At 40.8% G+C, this 26,959-nt stretch overlaps 1 protein-coding gene across 1 annotated transcript; it reads right to left on the reverse strand.

Moving 5' to 3' along the window:
- Positions 1-2,807: 2,807 nt before the first annotated feature.
- On the reverse strand, positions 2,808-26,847 carry LPL (lipoprotein lipase). Its single transcript, XM_046656991.1, has 10 exons — positions 26,604-26,847; positions 20,825-20,994; positions 16,665-16,844; positions 15,279-15,390; positions 14,318-14,551; positions 12,859-13,101; positions 10,778-10,898; positions 9,298-9,480; positions 8,187-8,291; positions 2,808-6,116 (listed from the first exon to the last, which is right to left on the reverse strand). Coding segments are annotated over exons 1-10 (1,416 nt in total). The 5' UTR covers positions 26,671-26,847; the 3' UTR covers positions 2,808-6,115.
- Positions 26,848-26,959: the final 112 nt, after the last annotated feature.

A 26,959-nucleotide genomic window follows, 5' to 3' on the forward strand; every position in this document is an offset into this window, starting at 1 on the left:
TTGATTGTCCCATATTTCTGGGGCAACCAGGCTCTAAGGAAGACAGAATATTTGCCACAGGTAGTATTGCACCTGGAACACGAGGAGATATTCAATAAGTGTGGTCAGTACTTGTGAAGCAAATGCTGACTGACTTTTTTGTCTCTTCACCTTGATTTGCTTGCAGCAATCTCGACAAGGACTTGGCATATCCCTAAATTGAAGGGTGTAGTGACACAATTGACTATAAGCCTGTAATAATAGGAGGAAGGCCACCCACTGACTTGCAGTCATGCTACTGGATAAAGACTGATATGGCCGGGGGAAGATAGCTGACTTAAAACACAAAGAATTTCTCAATCACAGGAATTTCATGAGGTTTTGTGTGTGAAACCAGTTTTCTAGATGGCAATGCTGTGGGAAGGAAGGAAAACATTTAGTTTGTAAGTTAGTTGGTTATTCTTAGTCCCAAATCTCACTGGATATAAGTATGACTATAAATAATCCTATTATGAGTGATGAGGATTTTAGGCTAGTTAATTTTAAAACTGCAGATGAGAAGCAGGCTCCGAGGAGTGGAATTTGCTCGCCCTTTGATGAGAGACAGTTGCATTTGTGAAGGAAATCTCCATGCCTCCCTCTCTGCGCCAGGAGGAAGGGGGGATGGACTTATCTCTGGAAACTCTTAATGGGGAAGGCAAGAACTTAAGTTGTTTACTGTCTGGCAACCTCATGTAACTGACCCCCCCCCCCCCAAAATCCTCCTTTGTCTTTAGCTTAAGATAATATTTAAGTGGTGACTTCTGCCATTTACTCAATCCGGTTTGATTCTTATCTAAAAGTTGTGGGACCGCCCAATGGCTGGACCCTACCGGCACTGGTACCATTTTAACTTTTTTTTGTCTTGTAAAGAGATAACTCACATACCTATGCCTTAAATTTAGCCTTACTCTCCACCCAGGTTTGCAGCAGAAGCGGCAGCAGCAGCGGCTCCTCCTGCCCATAGGCCCTGTCCCCATCCAGCAGCTCTGACTGCCTATGGGTCCTGTCCCCATGCTGGCAGCAGCAGCTCCCCGTGCCAGCAGCAGCAGCAGCAACATGCTGGCAGCAGCTCTGCCTGCTCATAGGTCCTGTCCTCATGCTATTCTATACTATTCTCTAAATAAAAGAGCACTACTGCCAGATCTTAAGAGTCTAAGAAATCTTTCTTTCGACTCCTCGGCTCACTGACCCCGCATCATGAGGAAAAAATGTATTACTTTGTGAAAACAAAAATTAAACACAATAAAAGTAGAAACAAAAGAGCTGATTGTCTATTATTTTTTGCCTTACTAATGTCTAGAGGGGAAAAAAGAGGCTTCCCTCCAAATGTAACCTCCCCGGGTTCTTTTGAAACATCGTTTTCTAAATGTTTAATTTATTAAAAAGCAAACAAACAAACAAAATTATTAGAGGCTCATCTATCAGGTAAACTATGTGTATTAGTTATCTATTGCTGCATAACAAATTACCCCCAAATTTAGCAGCTTAACACAATAAATATTTATCGTTTCACAGTTTCTGTGGGTCAAGGATCTGGGAGTGTTTTGCTGCATCTCTCATGAGGGTGCGTTCAAGCTGTTGGCTGGGGCTGCTGTCTCTGTAGCCTGACTGGGTCTGGTGGATCCACTTCCAAGCTTAACCTTTTGGCTACTGATGGGAGATGTCAGTCCTTCACTGTATGGGCCTCTCCATAGGGTTGCTGACAACATGTCTTCCCTCAGAGTGAGTGACCCAAGGGAGAGATGGCTCAAAACAACAACCAAAATGGAAGCTGCAGTTCTTTTATAACCTAATTTTGGAAGATATGTACTATTACTTCTACCTTATGCTACTGGTCACACAGATCAATGTGGGAGGCGACTACCCACGGATGTGAGTGGCAGGAGGTAATGATCTTTGGGGCCAACTTGATGGCTGGTTACTACACTATTCCAATGGTCCTGTATACATGTTTGGTCTGAAGACATGTGGCTCCTCTGTCTAGAACGCTGTGACAAAAAAGTAAGTATCTGAGGTGCGATGAACTAGTTGGTATCCATGGTACAGAGTATACCTAGTGAGAGGCCTCACTACCAGACACGTACTGTGTCATTAGTCACAAGCGAGTGTGATGGGAGTAATTCTAAATTTCATCTTATTAGAAGGCCCAGGCATGTATCTGTTAATAGTAAATTTATTGTGCTATGTTTGTATATAAAGCAAACTCATAATTAAGCACACAGTTTATAATGTATCTGGGAGACAGGATGATGTAAATGAAGGAGGATATACTGAGTTATTCATTAGTCAGAATCAGTTCTACTTTCACATGTGTTAATAACTAGCAATACAACATCAGGCAAGTCACTTAACCTCTTTGACTTCATATCAACTAAAAAATTAAGGTGTTATATTAAGTTATTTCTAATAATACAGATACTTGTAAAAATGGTTGTTTGATGGTATTCTAATTATAGAAAATTCCTGGTAAGATTCATTTCAGAGTACAATTATCTGTATAATAGCATTTCTACAGTAAGAGAAATGTATCACAAATGGGCCTGCAGTCTAACTGAATCAGGGCTAAAATAAGACATTTCTAATAAAACAAGGTTATGACAGCATTCACTTATAACAAACTACCATGTACTGGACCCACGGGATACACAAGGCTGGTATTAGAGGATGAGGGATAAGCACTGCAGAGGCTCCTCCTGTAGGGGCAAGAGGGAGTGTCCCCAAATATAGTTTTCCAAGGTCACACATGCACCGTGTGGTTGTGTCCATCCCCATAGGTCTATGTATTATACATTTTTAAGACCTTTATTGAAGCAAAGTTTACATGCCATAAAGTTCACCTATTTAAGTTACAATTCAATGATTTTTAGTAAATTACAGAGTTTAGTAAATTACAATCATCACCACAATCTAAATTCCATCATCTCCAAAAGATTCCTTATATCCATTTGTAGTCAATAATTCTTCCAACTCCCATCCCCAGGCAACCACTAAATCTACCTTTTGTTTCTATAGATTTGCCTTTTCTGGAAACTCCATATAAGTGGAATCAAACAATGTGTGATGTTTTGCATCCAGTCCTTTCACGTAGCAAGAGGTGTTTGAGGTGCCTCCGCGTGGTGGCATGTATCAGCAGGCTGTTCTTTTAATTTCTGATGGCTACTCCTTGGTGTGGACAGACCACATTTTGTTTCTCTCTTCACCAGTTGATGGGGATTTGAATTGCTTCCCCACTTTGGAGCTGTGATGAACATTTGTGTCAAATCTTTGTGAACATATGCTTTCATTTCTCTTGGGTATATACCTAATAGTGGAATTACTGGGTCATATGGGTTAAACTCTATAATTAATTTTTCAAAAAACTGCTAAACTCTTTTCCAGAGTGGATACACCACTGTACATTCTCATCAGCAATGTATGCAGGTTCACATTTCTCCACATCCTTGCCAATTCCTGTTATGTCTGTCTTTTGTTTACGTCAAGAAGCATTGATAGGCAGTGAGCAAAGTGTAAACAGGGAAGCCTCTTCCTGTCAGGGAGACCCCAGCTCCAGAAGACCCTATGCCTGACAATGAAGGTTTGGGTCAGTGGCCACTGAAACAATTGTATTCTGAACTCAATTCTTCCTGACTGTACTATGGAGCAACCCCTACTTAACTGCATAGATGGGCTGTGTGTTGTTCTTCTTCATTATCAAGACAATCCAAAGCAAAGTTCTAAAAAAGGCACCCTCTCATCTCAAATAGTTCATTTTATTGCAAAAATGCCACTCACTTTGTAGCTAATAATTAGACCTCAGAAATAGAGACAATGTATTCCAGAAAGTGGTCAAAGACATTTTTTTATTAATCTAACATTTTACATATGAAAAAGTATCCTGCAGGCAAGAAAAGTCAGGTGTATTTTGTTTAGGAAAAATTCTGTATCATTTTCCTCTATAGTTAGTGCAAAGGTTCTCTAAGGCTTTGTACAAATGTAAATATAAAACATAAAATATAATGTGCACTGTAATTTTTAGAAGCTATATTTTTTCACTAAGAAGAGCGGTTACTCCATAAAAATTTTCTGAATGAATCTGCCCTAAGAATAGATTTCTTTTTTAGAGAACTAAAATGATACAAAATAATGACTTAGTGTTGTAATAAAATTTCATCCATTTCATTAAAAGCAGATTCCATTTCTTAACATAGTTAAGTAAGTTTTGTTTTAAAAAAGCCCATTTTATTACATTATTTCCTAAGGGTAAGTTGGCTAAGTGACACTGTCACTAACAAAGACATGTACAAAGTTAGCACCACATGTCTATAAATGCAGAAAGCCACAACAACCTTTCCAATACATACAATCTCCTTTTACACGTACACATATATATATTTACAGCTAATAAATAACATTTAAAGCCAAAGCATTGCTGATACATATATTGAAGTCTGTAGAAGCCAGAGTTCCCAGGGCCATACCCCAATTTGATTCATATTTTCTTAGGTTCATGCACCATTGCTCAAAATTCAAATCCAGAAAATTAAGAAATTAGCAATAATGGGGATGCCAACAACAAATCACACAATATTTTATTTTTAGAGAAAATTCATTCCAAGCCAGCTGGCATCAATCACATTTGTCCTACTTTGTGCAGGCACAACAATATTTCTCAGATGAAGGGCTGAAGTTCTGGCAGCTCTGGAACAATTTCTCCTCCAACATGTTCCAGTACATCTCTTGATCATTTACCTTCCAAGCCATGCTGAACACTGAACATACACGTTGGGCTTCAGATGTGAGGACGTGTTCAGATGCCCACACATGTTCCCATTTGTGACTCCCAGCAATAGCCTCTGAGATATTTGACTTCTTTCTCATTCTATACTAATATCTAGAAAAACATTCTGAAAATATGAGACTTAGTTTATAAATAATTGTTGACTCACTCTTCACTAGTTGTTAAAAGCAACAACTCTCATGGCATTTCATGTCGCTATGACAATTGAAGCGTCTTTTAATTGCCCACGACGGTTTTAAGCACTGTTTATGAATACAGCCTAGCAACTTTCCCATCTCTTTACTTAATAAAAATGGTCCTTGTCTAAAATTTGTAGGAGTTTGCCTGATGCAAAATTTGACCTTGAACACATTTTCTTATCAAAACCAGGGAAGAAGGAGACATCCTCAAAGTATGACTAATAAATGACTAAGACAGGCCTAAAATTAAATAGTAATTATCAGATATTAAATGACTTCAAATTGATAAATATAATTTTGAAAGTCTGATAATAAAATTATGGTATTTTCTTTCTCCATAGTTAAAATTATCTGTAAGCTGAGGATAACAGGCTGATTTTAAACACCTACCCAGAGAACATTGTTAAAATACAATCGAGAAAAGCAGGAAAAGGAGGGGAGAGATGAAGCAATAAGCTGTAAAGCCCAGTAAGACTCAATTATTTAAATTTTATTTCTCCTTTAGTTTGTAACTTAGTTACAATGTAACCAACCACAGGGAGCGTTTAAGGATTCAGTGCTTTATGAGCGCCGTTCTCCATCCCTCCCTCCACGGCACTAGGCCCTAGCTAACCACCTGGGCTACCTCCCAACGGCAAGAGAAGTTTCCAAAGTAGTCAGGTGTTTTGACTGGTAAGTAAATGGGTTCGACTCATGCCGTAAAAATCATTTTCTATATTCAGACTTGGAGAAAACTTTGAGAAGGTATCAGTACAGAAAACGAAGAATTTCAAATAAAATAGGAGGTTCTATTAAATTTTAGGCTATGGCTAAACTCACTACACTAAAAGGTTTTATTATTTTACCATGGGCCCAAACAATTCTTATTTCTTTCTCAAAGAGCAAAATGCAGTGCTTTTCATATCTACTGTCTTTTAATATTGGAAGATGTGCTATTTGACTACTATGTTCCTTAAACTGAATTAGCCACTTTTTAGTATTTGATACTGTCTTCTAAAATAACTAATAAGGATATAGCTGGAATTAATACTCAGGAAAATCCACTTTTAACTACCTAAAGCACTGGGCACCTTTTATAAAAGTTACTTCCTTCTTTACAGAATTCATGTGATGTTCTTCCTTCTGAAGATTTGCAGTTTCTGAGAAAAAGCAGAGGAAGAGAGAGATTTATTATCTACTCAGCATTTTACAACCCTCTCCCCTCCCCCACCACCTTCATGATGAGAAAGTATTCAACTGTAAGTTCAGAACAAAGGTTGTGAGAATAAACCCAAGGGAGATATGGATAATGAATCAGAGTACATGTCAAGTTTGTAGGAATGAAAGACATTCCCATCTCTATTTAGCTATGTCGCAATAAGGGGTATTCTTTTCAGAGGACTGACCCAAATGATTTCAAAATTTAGGATGAGTTCTTACTTCTGAAATGTATCTAATGAAATGCCTGTTTCTTTTTCTTTTCTTGTGGTATGAGACTTCTAAACAGTTATATCAGAAGATAAGAGAAAGAGAGCTTTTTATCTGAGTGATGAATTTAGTCACAGAGAAGAAACTGCAGTGGTTGCTGGTTTGATTCATAATTATCTCCTAGATAAAGTTCAGATGCATTAAAAAAGCTGCCTAAATATCTGTTGTCTCAGTGATCTTATGGCCAGACCACTAATGTATCATTGGCTTTTCTCAGATAAAGTTTTGCAACTTATGTAAATAATATGACCAGAAACACTTTGTAAACAGCTACAGTTATTTCCTAATGTTTCAGGTTTTGCTTTTCCATTCACGTATTGATTTAAAGTTATGGGTGATTTTTGGATAATGTATGTGTACATGTGTGTTTGTGTATGTTTGTGATGTAAATGCACATATAAAACTTTCCAGGAGTTCCTTCCTAAGAGGTAAAGCAAATGTGAAATTGCCTTAGGTTTGTGACGAGAAAAAAATGAAGCAATGAACCTCTTAGTAGAACAGCTTCCACTTAGATAAGAATTCAGTTATTCTGTCTGGCTCAATACCAGTAACTATTTTCCCTTTTAAGTTTATCTTGAGTGTTCTTACATTAATGTTTTTAATCCAGATGGCTTCATCTTGTCACTCAAAGTATATATGGCATAATTGCAATTTTGTAAAAAATATAACTATTATATATGCATACAGAAAGTCTGAAAGGATATAAATTAAAATGTTAACTGGGGGCTGTTCCTGGGGGATAGAGCCACAATGATTTTATTTTCTTTTCACCTATTTTTCCATGGATAAATTACATTATAAAACAGAAATTAAAAATAATAGATATAAGATAAAATAATAGATATAAGGTCTTTAATATACTTTTCCTGATTAGGCAATTCTTATTTTGTACTTTTGTCTATAAATGTAACTGGGGAAAGACAAACCAAGTCAATTGCTTTTTCTATTTCCAGATGATATTGTGACCAGCCTTTCCCATTGTTTCTTGTGACATTGGCTTATATGACATGGTCTAAGCTTTCCCCCCTTATACTTGTAACCCATTAGCACTTCGCATCTGGCAGGGCAATAAGTGGAGGAATGAAAGTGGCATACTGTGGGAATTCAGGAGGGGGCGGGGAAGGTCACATGCTTAGTCTGCACTTAGTCCTGACACTCTGGAAAGATTCAGCTGACAGCTGCCATGTGGATTAGCCTTAAAGGTCAAGCTGGAAAGAGCCAGGGAGCTGTTTTGAGATGGATGCTGGTGGCTGCCCCTTCGGCTCTCTGTCCTGGAGTCTGCCGGCACTTGAGAATCAAGAAGGACTGTGTAGCTGCAGCTGACGTTTTGCTCCCCTGGACACATCCCGGGAGGGGCTGCACGCACAGGCACAATGATGACTACTAACTTGTGCTGCACACTCTGCGCACAGGATCTGTCAAGGTAGCAGTGATTCAGCACGGGAAAAAAGCAGAAGTGAGGATTTTGTGGTAGTTGCAGAAGAAAAACAAAATCTAAAAAGTGCACGTGGGATGAAGGTCAGAGCTGGCAGAAAGAACAGAAAGCAAAAGTAAAAAGAGGAAATGCTGCCAAAAGCAAAGGGACCAGCCTGACGTGTATACGGAAGGGCTAAGAGAGACCAGGTGAGGTTCTGATGACAAGAATCAGTGCAGGCCTTTAGCTGTGGGTGAAGAGCAGTGCATGAAGAGGACCCCTCTGCGTGCGTGCTCAGGATGCCCGAGAGCCTCGCCATGGCGCTCACCAGCCGGACTTCTTATTCAGAGACTTGTCATGGCACTTCACAAATACCACCGGGGCCTTTCCTTTCTGCAGATGAGACACCTTCTCCCTGGAGCAGAAGATCACCCTGTGGAAGAAAGTGGTGGTGAGACAGCCACACAGAGCAATTAAAACGGCTGTTGAGAAAGGTCTGGTTCCGCCAGGGTTGTTTAAATCCTACACGATTGCTCTGATTGTTTTCATATTTCCAATAATTAACTGTTTACCTTCAGGCCATTCTGGTTAGCCACACATCTGAATCAGAGGCTTATCTGAGGGCCAAACCCAGTGTTCAGCAATAATTAGTCAATCTAGACAGGCATACAGACAGCCTTGACATTACAAGGCTTTCTCCAAGAGAGCTGATACAAGACTGACCTCACCACCTCTCAGTATCTGTAGCAGGGAATTTGCAAATCAGCCTTCCAGTGGCCCTGCTAGAGAAACAGATGCTTTGCATAGCCTCTCCATCCACAACCTATCTTTTTTTTTCCTTTTTGGTTATAAAAGAAAATGACCGAAGAGAAATAATTTAATAATTCTAATTTAAAGAGTCAATTTTCATTAACAATAACAGCACACTATAGTTTGCAAAACCCCAGGAGATTAGTATAAAAGTTTTAAATCCTATGGGGCTCTCTATGCAATTCATTTTATAGATATATGGGGGTGGAGTGGGGAGATAGGGTGAGATTATCTTGGAATCTCATCCTTCTTGAAGAGGTTGGTTTTAATCTTTGTGTGTTAAAGTAACACCTCCACAATTCTTTCCATAACTGTTTTGTGCTTGAAAGAAACGGTGCTAAACGACAGGCTGAGATCCTTGCCATCTCATCTCTGCTCTTACTCAATAACTGGGACCAGGTCAGGGCTTATGTTTTCTTTCCATGAAATGCACCAATACTATTACTTCCCTAGTATGATAATAAAAGACCACTCCCCCTAAAATTATAGGTGTAATTATCTAGGTGATATACTTTCAAGACAAAGCTTACTAAAGTCTTACTTGAATGTTGAAAACTCCGGAAATACTATCTCTAGGCAGTGACATTAGAGTGAGTTTAAAGTGAATGGAGAAAAATAAACTTAATTACTTTTTCTGAGTCTCTCCTGCTTTTACTCTGATCTTCTGAATAGTAAAGCCAGGGCTGTTCCACCAGTTTGACCAGCTGAAGTATGAATCGCTCTTCCATTTGAGTTTCAACATTAGCAGTTCTCCAATATCCACCTCCGTGTAAATCAGGAAGGAGTATGTCTTATTTATGGAAACTTCAGGGCTGAATAAAAAATAAACATATTTGATTAGTTCTGGAAACCAGGTTTTTTCCCTTTTTCTTCCTTCCAAGATGTAAATAGCTTTATTGTTTGGGAGATATTTTAAAAATGCAAAATATGTCTAACAAAATACTCATGATGAATGTCAATGCATTTAGTGTATTTTAAAAGACATCTACACCCCTTTAATCTATTCCAATTTTTATCCTAACAATGCAAACTATTTAAGATAATTCTTAAGAGACAAAAAATCCATAAGCTGACCATTCAGAGACATCATTTTCATTTTCATATATTCTCTTTTAATTTGCATTGATATGTGAACATATGTTTACTTTGTTACAATCATAGTGAACAGACAATTCTCTATCCTTTCTTTGTTCACTTCATATTTTATTTTCTGCTTTTGGCCGTGTTTTACCTAGTTTTCTATAAATATACTTTTTAGAGGCTAGATTGATTTTATTGATTTGTTAAACCACCATTCACTCAACCATCGCCTCAATGTTGGACACTTGGTTTCTAATTTATGCTGTTATACGTACATTATATACACATATATTATATATACATTATATGTACAAATTATGGTATTATGTATATAAAGATGTTCACTGTAATGAACATCTTTTGCCATATAGGTTTTTTAAAAATCTCTGTTGAAATCATATGATTTCACTCATACATGGAAGATAAACAAACATAGGGACAAAGAGAACAGTTCAGTGGTTACCAGGGGAAGGGGGTTGGGGTGGGCACAAAGGGTGAAAGGGCACACTTATATGGCGACTGACAAATAATGTACAACTCAAACTTCGCAATGTTGTAAACTATTATGACCTCAATAAAAATAAATAAATAAAACAAAAAGTCCTTATTTTTTAGACATAAAAAAAAATCTCTGTTGGGGCTGGCCTGGTGGTGCAGCAGTAAAATTCACATGTTCTGCTCTGCCGGCCCAGGGTTCGCCGGTTCAGATCCTGGGTGCCGACCTACTCATTGCTTGTCAAGCCATGCTGTGGCAGGCATCCCACATATAAAGCAGAGGAAGATGGGCATGGATGTTAGCTCAGGGCCAGTCTTCCTCAGCAAATAAAAAGAGGAGGATTGGCAGCAGATGTTAGCTCAGGGCTAATCTTCCTCAAAAAAAAGAGATAAAAAGAAAAAAATAATCTCTGTTGAATATTTATTTCTTTTTCTGGGTGTCCCACTCTTCTGTGCTCCTCACACCAATGGTTACGGCTGGCAGCACTGCCATGACGAACCCACTTGCTGGGGTGATGTTGTGTGGCTACTCACAGTGTGAAAGGGATGTTCTCACTCTCGGCCACAGTGCCGTACAGAGAGATCTCGAAGGCCTGGTTGGTGTGTACATCACTTTCAGTCCCAGAAAAATGTATCTTTACTTGGTAATGGAAGACTATAGGGAGAAAATTGGAACAAGAGCTGATCAGTCTTTATGGAAACACCAAGCCCCCCAAATAAGCAGGCAATTCAGAACCATAGACCGTATCTCATTAATGATCCAGTAGGAAGTGCTCACACATGACTATCAGTGTGGCTTGGAAAGATTTCTTCATGTCTGTACAGTGTTTCCTACCAGAAAATTCAGACCTTGAATTCTACTCTCTTTCAGAAAAGTGTGGTCATAGTGGATAGGAAGAGTCCATGTGTTTCTGAACTGCCAAGCAGTCCTAGAAAGTAGTCACCTTTGATGGGGTACTATGGAGGTAAATCAAGAGGCCAACATACTCTTGATACTTTCTCCATGGACTCCACCCTTCCTTACCATCTATACCAAGGATATCTGGTATTTTTTACTGTCACTGTATGTGACCATGTTTCTTCATGTTTTGTGGGATGCCTGACTCTCTATCTTGTGTGTCAGCTCCTTCAGGTCAGAGGATCATTTCATCCTCCTTATTCCCCCACCATCTAGCACAGAGTAGGTATATATCAGGCTCACAATAAAACTTGTTTCACTGAATCGTCAGTGAGGCTGTAAAGACTGCTAGCTCCTAAATTATTCTGTATTAGGTAGAGCCTCAGAAGCAGGTACTTGAACTTCTACATTTCCCCTGCTCTCGCCAACTCTACCAGAAACCCTGAGGAGATGGGATGGGGAAGGGTTAAAGGGATAGGAAAGGCAGCAGGCTTAAGACACAGCTACTACAAGGTGAAGACAAAGAGTGTGGGGTTAAATGGAGCCCTTGCAGGAATCACCAGAGACCAGAGGAGGAGAAGTTGGGACTGGCACAGTACCCTCAGAGAGCCCTGATGGGTCACTGAGTGGCATTAGCAGGACACCTGGGGGCAAGTGAGACCGGTCCAAATCTTCATCAGATTACAGTCTTCCCTGTACCTCACACACACTTCCTTGTTCTGAAGAGTCAGGGAAAACAAAGCACAAACAGAGTACTCCTTGCTTAAAAGGTTTCCTTGGCTTATTGGTGCTCCAAACCTCTGGGCCGCCAAATGCACCTCTACAAATTCTAACAAACCACCTTCAAACGGGTGTCTCTATCAGAGATATTTTACATTAGGAAACTGTTCTTTAATGTCACCCCTTCCCTTGGACTTCCACCTGGACTCACACATAAGCCAGTCTTTCTGATACTAGTCGCTCATGCCAGATTCATCTGATTATCTCCTCTCCTGCCCCCCTCAATTCCTATGTCTTACTCTAAATAAGCTGCTAAGTTCGAAATTCAACTCTGAACAAATTCATGACAAAGTGGAAATATCTTAGAGGTTTTGGTAGATTCTCCCCTTCCAGGAATAGGTGGACTTTAAAATACAGGTGGTTCTTGCCTTCACTTAAAGCAAACTTTAGGAGTTGGCAAACTTTTTCGGCAAGGGGCCACATGGTAACTATTTTAGGTTTTGTGGGCCATACAATCTCTGTCCCAACTACTCAACTCTGCTGTGGTAGAATGAAAGCAGCCTCAGTCAGTGCAGAAACGAATGTGTGTGGCTGCATTCTAATAAAACTTTATTTACAAAAGCAGGTAGTTGGCTGGATTTGGCCCATGGACTATAGTTTGCTGACCCCCGATGGATGGGTGCAAATGGAGCATGGCGCTAACGGGCTGGCCCAGGCTAATGGTCACAACTGCATGGGAGAGTGGCAAGCAAGGCTGCTGCACAGGGTAGCACAGGTTGTGCACTGGGCCTTACAGAAATGGGAATTAAGAGCTTCAGAAAAATGGCTCAGTGAAACTTGCTTTCTATCAACAGAAACACAAGTGAGGACTCATGGTGAAGTAAGAACATTTCACTATCCCTGTTGCAATGGACAGAATCAGTACATGTGATGCAAAGAGCATGATGAAAATAAGATCAAATTGATTTTCCTTACTTATAACAAGTCTCCAGCCTACCTTTGTATGGCATCTGAGAACGAGTCTTCAGGTACATTTTGCTACTTCTTTTGGCTCTGACCTTATTGATCTCATAGCCCAAGTTGTTGCAACGGTTCTTTCTGCAGCTCAGGCAGAGCCCTTTCTCAAAGGCTTCCTTTGAATTACACCGGTAAGCCTTACTTGGATTTTCTTCATTCAACAGAGAGTCAATGAAGAGATGAATGGAGCGCTCGTGGGAGCACTTCACTAGTTGGTCCACATCTGGGGAGAAAGAGACACAAAGGAAATTGAAACTCTGTGAAAGTTCACAGTGGGTGTTTCATCTTGCATGTTTAAACTAGTTTAGGTGTGGTGTTAGAATAAAATGACCTCAGGATTTGGTCCTATGACTCCTTGATTCTAGGTCCTATTTAAGGAAGTATTCTCGGTGGCAGTTTCTCACCTACCTCCAAGAGCTTCAGAGTTGCAAATTTATAGGGAACTTTTGACTTTTCTGCTATCTTATATTTGTGAGTATGTTTATGAAACTATAATAAGAGGCATCCAAGGTAAAAGTTGATTCCCCCAGTTTATCACATCCTTCTCTTAAATTGAAAGCATATAATACTTCTATATGCTTCTGGAAACATACTTCTAGAAACCACATCATAAAGGACATATTGCTAACATAGTATTTTATCAATGATACTATATATAATTGAGAGCTGTATCTCTACTAATGATTTTTACATTAAATAAATCAGAGAAATAGTCAGCAATGCCATAAAAGTGTATCTACTACCATAAGCTTTTATAGCAAATGAAAATATTAACATTATGCTGTAAGTTCTATAATGTGTGCACAAAAGGCCGGAGCATCTTGACTACAGGAAGGTCCATGGTCCAAAAAGTAGGCAAAGGTCCCTTAAAACAAATCATAAATTTAACACAAACTAATACCATTATTAAAGCAAATATTAAGCTAATATTAAATTATATTTTCTTCTTAAAAATTTGGAATATTTATTGTTAGAGAATGGTGATTCATTTCTGATTTGGACATCTCTTGGAAAGACTGAAAAAAGAAATTTGGACTAATTAATATGCCCTTCATTTTGAGTAAAATGCAAAATAACTCTATTGGTTTCACAACTGTATTCAAAGTATAACACCACGTGGCCAGATAACATTTTATGCTGCTGTTATCAAAGGCAGTGGGGTTTTCTTGTCTAAATTTCACCTTTATCTTCTTTTATTACCACAAGTGCAGTACTCAGTGTAGTCTACAGTAGAATACATAAAAGATAAAATGTCTATATGTCTGCCCATCAGAGTACTAAAGCTCTAAGGTGATCGGGCTGAATATGACAGATTTCTTCAGACACATATCTTGGCTAAATGAGTATATTAAAACTATATTCTTACAAGAAAGGGTCGGACACTAAGGCAACGAGAGTTAACAGAAGTCATGTTTCATTATCTTCTAAGTCATAGTTACCTCCAAGGCCTCTCGCTGCAATCACACGGATAGCCTCCCCAATGTTACACCCTGGTTGGAAAGTGCCTCCATTAGGGTAAATGTCAACATGCCCTACTGGTTTCTGGATCCCAATGCTTCGGCCAGGTGATCCTCTGGTGAATGTGTGTAAGACGTCTACAAAATCCGCATCATCAGGGGAAAGGCGACTTGGAGCTTCTGCATACTCAAAGTTGGGGCCAGCTGGATCTAGACCTTAATGGGGGAAAAAAAAAACCTCACAGATTTTTAAATGCCAATTAGTTTCAGTCTCCATCAGTATCACCTTAGCACCACTGCTCATCATATGAATGTAGCTGGCAACCACACAGATTCTTACTAGTCCCTATGCTATCGGGATTGGATCTTTAAATTACTGAAAGCCACAAAAGTGGACTCAGCTCTTTCTAAAATGGAATTTGAGTATCTTAAGCTAGCTGTTGAATGGCAATTTTCACTCAGGATGACTTGATTTCCTTTTGTAAATTATTTCTGAACCTGGTGAGAAGGACTTTAAACAGTGTTGGGTTCTTTCTTCCTCTCTGCACAAGCCAAACCGTCTATTACCACTGGCCCAGATGACTGTTCTCCTTTTTCCAAATGCCCTCTCATATCGGTCCTTTTTCATTTTCCCAGTACTGATGTGAGAGGTGACACACGCACGTGCAACACACTACCAGAACACGGAGTGGATGTTGGGGGGGGTGGCGACTGAGCTTCTCAGAGACTCTGCAGGACTCTCCATGCTCAACTCCACTCCTTATCTTCTACTGCCAGTGGATGGTAAGCCCATAAAAGCAAGGGTCTATAGTCTATTACTCTAGGAAAAAAGCTCTCCCATGAGATAATCAAGTGGCCAGGCATACCCGGAAGAACACCACACTCATGTGGGTATTTGGCATCTCACTCTTTTGTGATAAGACAAATGACACTGCTTTCTTACCAGTAATTCTGTTGACCTTCTTATTGGTCAGACTTCCTGCAATGCCAGCAGCATGGGCTCCAAGGCTGTATCCCAACAGATGGACATTGTCCAGAGGATAGTTAAATTCCTCCTTTGGAAGAGAAAAAGAAAAAGAGGTTCTTCCTGTTCTTTGCAAAAGATCAAAGATAAAATAAATAAAGTGAATATAAATATTGTTTTCAAAATATAGGCAATACTGAAAATTAATTCTACTTAATTTATAAGTGCTACAGAAAAGAGGAATATATACTCCAGTGTTGAGATATTTTTTCCTTAACAACATATTTAAATTAGACAGTTTTTCCATATATCTGAAATTGAAATGTATGTACATCTGAATTTCCATACATCTGAAAATATGTGTATTTATGCATAGGTATCTGTGTGTGTGTGTGTGTGTGTGTATATAGATAGATAGATAGACAGATAGGTGTATGTATATGTGTGTATCTACATATAGACACACACACATATAAATATATATTTAACTTTAACCCATTATTCCCTACTCTAAATACCCTGCATCACTTTATTCTTTAAGGTTGACTTAAAATTAGAAATATTATAGGGGGAAGGGACCACAAACACAGATGGTCCAGTCCTCTCATTTGGCAAATGAGAAGCCTGCGGACGGGGAGGTGATCTGATTTGCCCAAATTCACTCTCCTGGTTAGCAAAAGAGTCAAGAAAAGAACTTTTATCTTTTAATGGCCAGTCCAAAAACCATCGCTTATTTTTTACCTTCAAGCATCTGGTTTAAATAATTAGGCCCTGTTAGAGTATCAGGTTCCTTTCAACCCCAAGACACTTTTCAAAGGTGATTTTCAGAGGATGGCCTCAAAGAGCCAAACTGGGTAAAACCAGCAGCAAAATCAGACCCCCGACCCTCAGCCACCTCATATCCTGCAGACTTGCTCTGCCGTTTTCTTTCTAGCTCTGGATCCTTAATCCACATTAAGGAATAAGTACTATTAATATTTTCATCAAAGAGATTAGTAGTCTAAAGAGTCAAAAGCAGGATGAAATTTCCACTTGCCAGCTAACTAGTTGGCAACATGCCACCTTCCCTCTGCCCTAAAATAACAAGCTTTCGTCTATGTGTCCACTTAGTTCTCGGTCTCAGCAAATCTGTTCACTATGGAAATATCAAAGAAGAGGGCAGGGCAGGACTGCACCTCAGCTTTATAGTCTTACCATTCTTATAATGCTGCTTTTGGCTTAAAAATAATGCCATGTTCATTCTGAATATTTGAATTGCCCCAGAAAATATCTGTATTTAAGTGAAACAGCACAAAGACCAGTCATTTATCCAGCTCCAGCTGAGAGATCTGTTTTGGACACACAACACTTCTTCCCCAGTCTTACCGCCATCCAGTTGATAAACCGGGCCACATCCTTTCCCACCAGCTTGGTGTACCCCGCAGACACTGGATAATGCTGCTGGGCCCGTGACAGCCAGTCCACCACAATGACATTGGAGTCTGGTTCCCTCTTGTACAGAGCAGCCACAAGTTTTGGCACCCAACTCTCATACATTCCTGTCACCTGAAGGATGATACAAGCTTTCTTACAATACCCACTACAATTTGTGATAGAAACGTCAGCCCAATGCACCTAAATTAAACGGAAAAAAAACAACCGACAAGGAAACCCACTGGCTCAGAGAGAAAAATCAAACCATACAAGAGAGTTCAGAGGCTTGTGCTTTCCCTTCTGAGGCCAATGTGAGTCTGCCAAAGAAGGGACAGGAACAGCAGACTGCGGTTTACCATGCTCTCAATGTTAAAAGCACATTTTATAAATTCAGTAAAACTTTAATAATTTATACTATTAAAAAAAGATGAATCTGAATAAGTTAACATTTTGCAGCAGAATTACAGACTATTTTAAAAGAAATTTAGTTTAATTACTTTCATTTAGGCTAATAAACGTTTCTCAATAGAATTATTTGGGGAGATATAATGCACTTTTTTTCCATATAAAGAGCCATATACAGACAACAGTTGATGTGTTAATGAAAAAAAAAAAAACAGTTTTAAACATACTAATCTATCCAAACAGAAGGTAAATTTGTTTAACAAGCTCTTTCTAAATACATAAGAAAATAATCAGCTTTAGCCCAGACTTTTTCACAGTTGTCTCAAATTCTTAATTATCAGAGTGGAAATTAATGAGCTTTAACAGTCACATTTCCAAATTATTAGATTGGTCCTGTTTGGAAATAAGCAGACTGCCAACTAATTCTTTGCTTCTTGTTAATAAAGGCCCCCAAATTCAAAGTCAAAAGAACTAGGGAGTCCTTAAATTAATTCTATTTAAATAGAATTTTAATTTATGTGTTCAGAGGGAAGACAGTGGACACCTTTGCAAAGATGCCCACTTTCAAACAATTGAAACACATTAGAAATTGCAGATTATGAAATCCTACACCATTCTGCCGTGAGCTTGTACACAGCAACAACCTGATTTAAATCCCCAAATCTAGCCATCCCTAATATGCCAGCAGCTACAGTAAAGATAACTAGACTATGTATCAACAAAGAAGATTCTGGAATCCATATTTAAGGCATATTTTAAGGGAAGACCTGTAAAACCTATGTTTTTCTTAGAGTAATTCCAATAGAAAAAATAGGAGTCTTGAATTCCCAAACTTAGGGACTTCATTTGGAACTTTGATCTCATCTAATGGGTTCTTTCATTTATGCTTCTGTTTTGTTTACTCTGTTTTCTAGACTAAAACTACCAAAACACGAGCACTTGCTTCATACTTGACAGTAATAAACTGCCAATTTGTCACCACATTGCTGAGCTTCGTGTAGGAAAAAGCAAGCCTGGGACTCAGAAGATCCTGGTTCCAGTTCCAGCTCTTCCACTGGCAACTTATATGAACACAGGCACTGTTCGAACCTTACAGGCCACCTACAAAACAAACGGCTCGGATTCAGATGATCTGGAAGTCACCTTCCACCTCACAAATTTCTTCTTGAGACCATTCTGGTTCCCAGTCTACTTGCAATGATAAAATGCCAGCATGAAGAGAAAACAAAGATGAAAAGGTACAAAGGTGATGCTAGTCCATTAGGAACTTATTTAAACCTTCTTTGAGCATGTCTCAGAGAGGCTGCTTCAAGTCTGGGTGCAGCCTGGGTCTTTGAGGCAACCTCCTGGAGCACACACCTAGCACAAAACCCTGAGGAATTGTCCTGTCCCCCTTCTCCTCTCTTGGAGATTGGGGGCTGGCCACCTTTTGTAGCTGCCATTCAAGAGAGGATGATGTCATTTCTTCAGAACGCCATGTCAGCTACTCCTCCTTTTAGCCAGGGGTGAGGACCTCTTATGTCACAATGAGAACCCTGTGCTTAAAAGCTCTGGTCTGTGAAACCCAAGCAGGTGGCAGAGCTCCAGAACAGCTGAGTCTAAGCTGCCTTCTGGGTTGTGCCCTATGCGCACATACGCTAAACATTCTTTTGGGCTTCTCGTGACAAATCTGCAGAACCTCCTCACTTCCATTAGCCCTATGCCTGTGAGTCACTGAGCAGCTTACCTCAGATGAGCAGGAAAATCTCGTTTGCCCCAAGCCCCTGTTATAAATACTTCTGTACTATCCATGTTTCCAAGTTAGGCAATCTGTCAAAGGGCAAATAACCCAACTTACTACTACAATGACAGATGCTTTTATTAACTACTTAACAACTAACCTAATCCTTTCTTTTTTAATTCAACAGAAAATAAGCAACCCCAAACAAAAGAGTTGAAAGTCCAAGTACCTACCTTCTTCAATACTGAAAAGATATTATTCACTAGGTTTTTCTTCTGAGGTTCCTTAAATTTGTGACAATTTTATGAATCTCTGATTCTCAGACAAGCAGCTGAACGGAAGCCCTCCTTGCCACCTGCACTGAGATGAGCTGAGCTCAGTTTCCAGTGTGACTGGATATCCAGTGGGATCGGATTAGTTATAACTGATATGCAATATTAGTTATATGTTAATATAATAACTACTATTAGTTAGACCAACCAGCTCTGTATGAGGAAACTCAGCCTGATAACCAGCAGCCTAGCCTCTGAGCCTTGGCACTCAAAATGCCAGGACACGTGGTGTGAAGACGACAAGTGGGCTTAGTGGGCAGCAGGATCAATGATAGAAATTGGACTATCTTCAGACATTGGGTCAGTCGTGTCATCTTAGTATGAGAAGAAAACACATTTTTCAAAAGTTCCTAAAATATAAAATTCTCTCAGGGACAACATTGCAATGCCTGAGATACTCAATTTACTCCTGTCGTATAAATGTTTATTAAGCTTAAACTTTGTGAAAAGCATTAAAAGCCAAGTTCCATATACAACCGAATTATCTCTAAAACCACCAAAGTTTATTTTTTCCTATTTAAACTTCTTAAAACATGAAAAGATTTACGTATGGAATTTGAATATGTGATTTTATCGTAAGATATGTAGTTTACTATGTTAACTTTAGTAAATACCCATATCTTATTACAATAAACATCCATGTGAATTCTGTTAGTAGTTACCTTCATCTCCATAAAAGTTATAGCAATTGTTTTATTTGTCAATAACAAAGGCACTTAAGTTACGTAGGAAAATAAATCAGGGCTAGAAGTAAATCGATCATTAGCTAATGCATTTCATTAGAATTTAGTATCTATTACCATATTCATAAGCTCTGACATAATGGAAAGATAATATCTCTTTAACCATCCATTTTCTATAAATCTTTTTTAATAAACAATGAAATTTTATTAGGAATTGAAAATATTAAAAATCAACTAAAGGAGTTAAGTAAGAACTGCACCATGTAAAGAGACTATCCAGCATAGTTAGAGAGAACTACTTTATTCATATTCTTTAAAAGTAAATTTAACCACAGTTTTCACCTTGTCTAACCACCTTGCATGACAGTTCCCTGCCTAGCCCTCTTTCGTCTCTAGAAGTTTCTTCAAGTTCACAAACGGAGATTGTTGGAAGTGGAGGGGTGTCTACTCTACCCTCTCTGTTTCACAGATCAATAAACTGAGGCCCAGAGACAAGTGGCTTGATTCCAGATCACAGAACTGGAGGGTAGCACAGCCAGAACCAGAACCAGCACCTCCTCCCTGCACTCCAGCCCTCTCCTCACTCCTACAGGATGTCTTCCTTAGAAAAGGAACTCCGGCGATGTGCTAGATGTATCAGGATCATGCCAGGTTTCTGCCAGTTCCCCAAAATGATCACTTGCATTCTGCTCTGTCGTTGAGCAGAGCCTTGTTTTCCCCCTCACGGGGACGGCTGGTTCAAAGGCACGGCCAGGTACCATGGTGTGAAATGAAGGTCGGCACTGTCTGGGAGAAGTACTCATGAACCTGTGACTTTAGATTCCAAATTCCCATCCTGAGCCAGACTTGCCTTTACTCAAGTTTAAAGCAAAGCCATTGAGGAGACCCATCACTGGGGGTCCAACAACGAGGGCAAGGGGTCGGAATGCCAGGTCCGTCCCAATGTGCTCCTGCCTCAAGAGCCTCTCTTACCGTCCAGCCGTGGATCACCACAAAGGTTTTGCTGCTTTGGTTGAAGTGACAGTTAGCCACAGATTCTGTCACTCCAGGAATGAGGTGGCAAGTGTCCTCAGCTGTGTCTTTAGGGGTCCTCAGAGCGAATTTACTTTCGATGTCTCTAAAATCTCTTCCTCCTATTATTTCTGAAAAAGAAAAATTGGTAGGAGGTTAACTGGAGAATTTTTTTATTTGCTCGAATGGTATGTTTCTGGTTCACAAGCAACCATCATCCATGCTATTTTTATTTCTAAAATTTTTTTAAAAGTGAATGTGGATTACAAGAGAATGACTGATCCTCCAGTGGTGATCAAAGTTGACAGAGATGACTTTAAAATAACTGAGAGTTAAGCAATAGTAATCTCTCCTGTGTTTTCCAGTCAAGGGGTGTGTGTGGGGGGTGGGGACGGGGGGTATATACACAATTTCAAGTAAATGAACTATTTGGGAATTCCCTAGTTAATTTAATCTTCTCTCAAGACATGAATTTAGGGACTGGCCTGGTGGCATGGAGGTTAAGTTTGCAAGCTCTGCTTTAGTGGCCCAGGGGTTGCTGGTTCAGATCCTGGGTATGGACCTACACACTGCTCATCAAGCCATGCCATGGTGGCGTCCCACATATAACCAGAAGGACTTACAACTAGGATTCACAACTATGTGCTGGGGCTTTGGAGAGAAAAAAAAGACATGAATTTTAGCGAGTTGACCAATGTTAAGCTGCTAATAGTGGGAGAGAGAGTAGGGACCAGAGCCCAGGTTTCTTGGTTCCAGTTCAAAGCTCATACTCCTTGAGAACATTGGCTCGTGGCCCTTACATTGTATAAATCCCCTTATTTCATAGATCTTTTCACCCTGTGTAAGCCTCTGATGAAGAAATGTTTTCCCACCATATGACGCAACAAGGCTTGTTTGAGGGAAGCTTGTTTCTTTTTCACTAGAGTAATTTTTTAAAAACATCAGCAACGTGAAAAGTTGGAAGCACGCGAACTTAACCACTCAGCCATGGGGCCGGCCCCTGTCTTCTGAAAGTTTTAAATAGCAAAATCTAAAATCTACAAGTTATTACGTTCTGAGGTGGATAGGTCTTTTAGCCTTTTTTACTTGACAAGAAATTAATTAACTCAAAAGTTGAAAATCTGTAATCTCAAATAACATTGCAAAAGTCAGGTCAAAATTAAAAATAAGAAGGATACAGTACAATGAGAATGCAGGTGAACAAGGCTGACATTTAGTTACCTGAGAACCGACCAACATTTTCCTTTTTAATTATTTTCCAAAATTCCTTAAACAATATAGTGGTTACTTGCTAAGTGATTCCTTATATGCAGCAAATTGATCACACATACAAATCTCTAGCGCTTAAATATTCTAAGATAATTTAAGAGACTATGGTTAACTATAATATTTAAAGCTTTTTTTATTTCCATGTAGTAGAATTGCATTGGAAATCCATTCCTCCATCAAAAACACTGCTGTGCCTCTCATCTCACTTGGAGATGTAGGTCGTCCTTTTCTCTCGTAACTAGAAAGCAGCCTGGTGGCCTTATCATTTATCTGACATTAGAAAAAAATACTGCAGATTTTTAATCGAAAACTGCTTTCAATGCCCAAGAAATTCTTTTCTTATTAGCAAGTGCTTTAGAAAACTTAAAACTAAACTAGTTCCACCCCCTCTGACATCTCTCCACATCAAAGAACTCACGCCTCCTCTCCAGCAATCTTATTTTAATATGTTCAATTCGCAATCTTTTTAAAGCAGAAATAATCTGAACAGCCTGGCAGCAGATCTTGCCTACGACCTATTTGCCAAATTGACTACTGCCTTGCACAGCTCCAAAGGATACCACTTACTTTTAGTCTATTTTTCCCTAGAATTATGCAACACGGTGGCCCTGGCATTGCTGATGGTTTTGAAATGACTAAGAATATTCTTTGAAATTATTAAGGCTGGTTTGTATATTTATACACACACACGAAATTTATTCAGTCCATAGATCCTGTATCAGATTATCTCTATGGCCCACGGAGAGCTCCAATTCCCCATGACTGACATTTTCTGTTGGGTGCATGGATTATAAAGAAAAATAATAGAAAATTCATACATTCTCAAGCAAATTTGTACGTGGAGACTTTTATTTCACTTTCCAAGAAAATTATTTTTCGTTTTACGTTACAGAAAGCATAATGAAGGCTTTGAGAGGACAACATTACCCCTCTATATGCCATGTGATGTTTTCAATTCTGTGTCAATTCTACACCTTACATCACACGTGTCATCGGCGCACAGTCTTTCCTTCTCTTTGGTGTTCTGATAGGAATTTTCACACTACTGGTGTTTGCAACCCTCAAGGATGTCTCAGCATCCTAAAGATGAACGTGCTTTCCAAACCTCTACCAGCCCTCACACAAGTGACTTAGCCGTACAGAGAAGGGGAGAAAGACAGACCCTGAGTGTGGGTCTGTCAGTATGTTTATCTGCCCCAATATACACTGAGATTGCTACTAATTGGCAGGTGAACTCATTTGAGTTGATTGTTAGTGACTCTGCACTTACCCTTTTAAGGAGATATGGACCTTTTACCAGGTCCCATTAGAAATTGAAGGCACCTTATAATAATGAAAAAAAGTGCCCAAGGTATATTCCTTCATAAAGACCTTTACCTTGAATTTGGCTTATCGTATCAGGACCACCATGCCAACCTGGCCCCATTGGACATGTCCTTATTAAACACTAAGGCAAAATTTTGGGGCACCAGGCAAGTTACAAGTTAATGGATTTTTCAACTACATAATCTTTATTCCTAAATAGATAGCTAAAAATCTAAAGTGTGTAAAGGAAGACAAGGAATTTATCTTAATGTGAATAATAACTCACAGAAATGAAATTCGGTTGTGAAGTCAAAGCACTTTAAAAGTAAATTTATAAAGGGTTCATAATTGTAGCTAGAAAAGGAGAAGCACTGAGCATCCCAGGAAATACAGCCTAAAGGTAGTTGACAGTTATCTGATGAATAAGATTAACATTTCTATGAAGACATGAGGTACAAGAGCTTTATAAGAACACAATTCTCTTTGAAGTTTCTACTTCCTCTCTTCCTCTTTTCCTCTCTCTCCCTCCCTCCCTCCTTCTCTCTCTTTCCCTCTCTCTCACACACTCCTAAGAGACTTCATCAGTAATTTATCTCCTCTCTGAGACTGATGGTCATAGGTATTGGCTCAGGTAGCTTTTGCAGAATGCCAGAAAACAAGCTGAATATTGCTATATGACTGAATTGATTGGTCCTTTCAGATATTCTAATTTAGACAACGTTCTCGACTTACCTAACAGTTTTACTTTTCATTTTTACAGAAAAAAATGTTTCTAAAAATAGAAGCAGCAGATTATATAGCCCAATTTCTCCTATCAGAATAAAGTGAAAAAGGTCTGAGCTAAAAATACACTGCCTGAAAGAAAGTGAAAATTTTCCATTGTAACTCTTCGCCAGTGCCTGACTCCCACCTTTCAATATAGCTGTTAACCAATCATTCTCTTGCTAAGCTCTGCTCCATTCACAAGTGGTATCGCTACTTTGCCCTCATCACTCAGCACGTATAACTCAGATGTTCGCCTTGAGAGTCACCGCGGCCAGTCAAATAGAACCGCGGCTCCTGAACACTGACTCCGGGTCCTCTCCTGGCTCTTCCAGTTTCCTGATGAGGCCATGAGGAGACGTGGTGGCTCCAAGAACAAGGAGCCTGAGGGCAGTGCCTTCTCTCCGTTGTTCTTCTTAGAAAGAAATCGAGAATGAATAAGTCAGAGCCCAGAGGAGGTGCTGCTTGCCATTTCCTCACTCTCTTGCCTTTCTGCTCTTAAGTTCTTACATTCCTGGAGGAATTCATTTGGAGGAGAAAGGGGGCAGAAAGTCACAGTGACAGTGAGGCCTGCCAAGAGGGAGGGCTGAAGCGAGAGTGAGAAGGAAGGGTGAGAGGGATTAATTTCAAGTCTACTTAAAAATGATTCCTCCCTGCATACACTTACAACGAGGAAAAGTTTAAAATCCAATTTAATTCATTAATTAATCCAATTTAATTCATTGATCACTTAAGTGTCCATTTAAATCAAAGAGTAAGAATTGGAGAGGCATCAGAGAACTTGGAGTTTGGTCCAAACTCCTCATTTAGAGTTAAGGCAGCTAAACCCAGAGAGGTGACACTGACCAGCCCAGAAATTGAGGGTGGTGAACCTCTAAGGGAGCCTAACAAAAACTTAAACCATGGATGAAACACACTCGCGTATATTTTATGGGAAAAGTAACATTGTACTAGGGTGTACTTTCTGAAATAAGAATTTGGAGCTGTTTCCAGCACCTTCTTGGACAGTGTTGCACACTGTCGAGGGGACCATGCCACCACATGAGGCGTTGAAGACTTTCTAATTGAACCTCCACTGTTCTCAAACTGATCTGAGAGAAAAGATAGTTGTCTTTTTATCCAATTCAGCTTTGACGGAATCTACATTTTTTTTTAACCGAACAAAAAAGTTCTTTCACAAGTCAGTACTGAAATAAAACAAAGTCATGGACAAGCGCGACCACGACTAGAGCCACTGCGGCCGCGCCGCTGAAAGCACACGGGCGACTCGGCCCTAAGCACAACGCCGCCACGGAAGAGAAAGGAGGATGCTGCCTCTTTTATCATTTGCTTCAGTCGCCTTTTTAGTTGCTGCTGTGTGTTGACTGAACCAAGGTTCACAGTACGCAGGAGGCCTCTACTGTGGGCAAGTCTCAGGCTGGGCGCTTGTCTTCCTTGCAAGAAAGAAGTTCACTCTGGTCTTGAAGGCATGAACCCTGGCGATCCGGTGGCGCCCGGCGGTGACAGGGGTTCAGCCGCGGCCTCCCCGCGCCCGGGCCCACGTGCTGACGACCGCTCGCGGGGCTGGGCGGCCGGGACGCGGATCTACCCACAGGGCGGCGAGGGCGGCCAAGTGTAAACCTGGCAAACCCCAAGTCAGCGACCGCAGACTGCTGGTCGCTGCGCCACGTTTTCAGGAGGGTCAAGCCTTCGCTAGGTTTCTTGGGCGCGAAGTAAAGCTGAGCGTGCAAGAGTGGAAGCTTGGCGAGGTACTTCGGCGCCCGAGCGCGTGAAGGACACTGCGTCCCCAGGACTCCGCGCCACGCGCCCTCGTCCTCTCCCGCCCCCCGCCCCTACTTTGACGCGGCGACCGAGTGTGTCCTGCCCTTCTCAGACGCGGACAACGCTTTCTCCCCGCCCCAGCCCGGCTTCGCCAGGAGAAGGAGCCACTTTCCGCCAGCGCTCCCACAGGCGGGGGCCGAGCCCTGGCCGCAGCCGCGCCAGGGTCACCTTGCCCCGCGTGCCTTTCATTCCAGCCTTACCTCCGCCTCTTCGGAATGGGGAGGTTAATGCCGGTCACAGCCAACTGAGACCTCCCTCTCACCTCCCTCCCACCTCCCTCCCACCTCCCTCGTCCAGCCCGGGAACTCTGCCTCAGCCAGAGTGGAGAGCACAGCGTGGGAACCCCAGAGAGACAGACAGCGGGAACCGGCTGCCGCCCCAGCAAGATCGGAGGGAGAATTCCCTCCCTGCCCCGCCAGAATCCCACCCCTGTGACCCTCCTCGGGGCTGGCGCTCGGGCTAGGAGAGTCCCCGATGCGCATCCGCAACCCCTACCGACTTCCTCCTTCCCGTCTTCACAACCGGTGGAACTGGCCACTGAGCAGAATCTGCAGATGGAGCGGAGTCTGCGCGCAAAACTTACTGTCGGCGGCGGCCAGACTCTGGAGCCACAAGCCCAGACCCACCAGGAGCAGTGCTTTGCTCTCCATCTCGGGGCGCGTCCCTCTAGGGGCTACCCGGCACCGGCGGGAGCGTCGATGGACTGATAGACCGGCTGAGCCCGAGGCAGGAGCGGGCTGGAGCCGCAGTCCGGCGTGGGGCAAGTGGCTCTTCAGAGGGGAGGGCAGAGTGGCTGGAAATGGCAGGCTTCCCTAGAGGAGGAGAAGGAGGAGGAGGAACTGAGTCTGACACTGTTTCCACCGCACGGCTGCTTATGTGACTGGAAATATGCAAATAAACCTCATCACCTATTGGCTATAAAATCATAAGTTGGGGGGG

The sequence above is a fragment of the Equus quagga genome, chromosome 3 (assembly GCF_021613505.1).
Source record: "Equus quagga isolate Etosha38 chromosome 3, UCLA_HA_Equagga_1.0, whole genome shotgun sequence".
In the NCBI taxonomy this organism is placed as follows: domain Eukaryota; kingdom Metazoa; phylum Chordata; class Mammalia; order Perissodactyla; family Equidae; genus Equus; species Equus quagga.

Excerpts from the sequence above, each read along its gene's own strand:
- LPL (XM_046656991.1), bottom strand. The coding sequence starts at position 26,670 with ATGGAGAGCAAAGCACTGCTCCTGGTGGGTCTGGGCTTGTGGCTCCAG. Across the intron at positions 10,899-12,858 it reads TTCTCAGATGCCATACAAAG|TCTTCCATTACCAAGTAAAG; the intron begins GTAGGCTGGAGA and ends TTCTCCCTATAG. Across the intron at positions 8,292-9,297 it reads GCAGGAGAGACTCAGAAAAA|GGTGATCTTCTGCTCCAGGG; the intron begins GTAATTAAGTTT and ends TTTCTTCCACAG.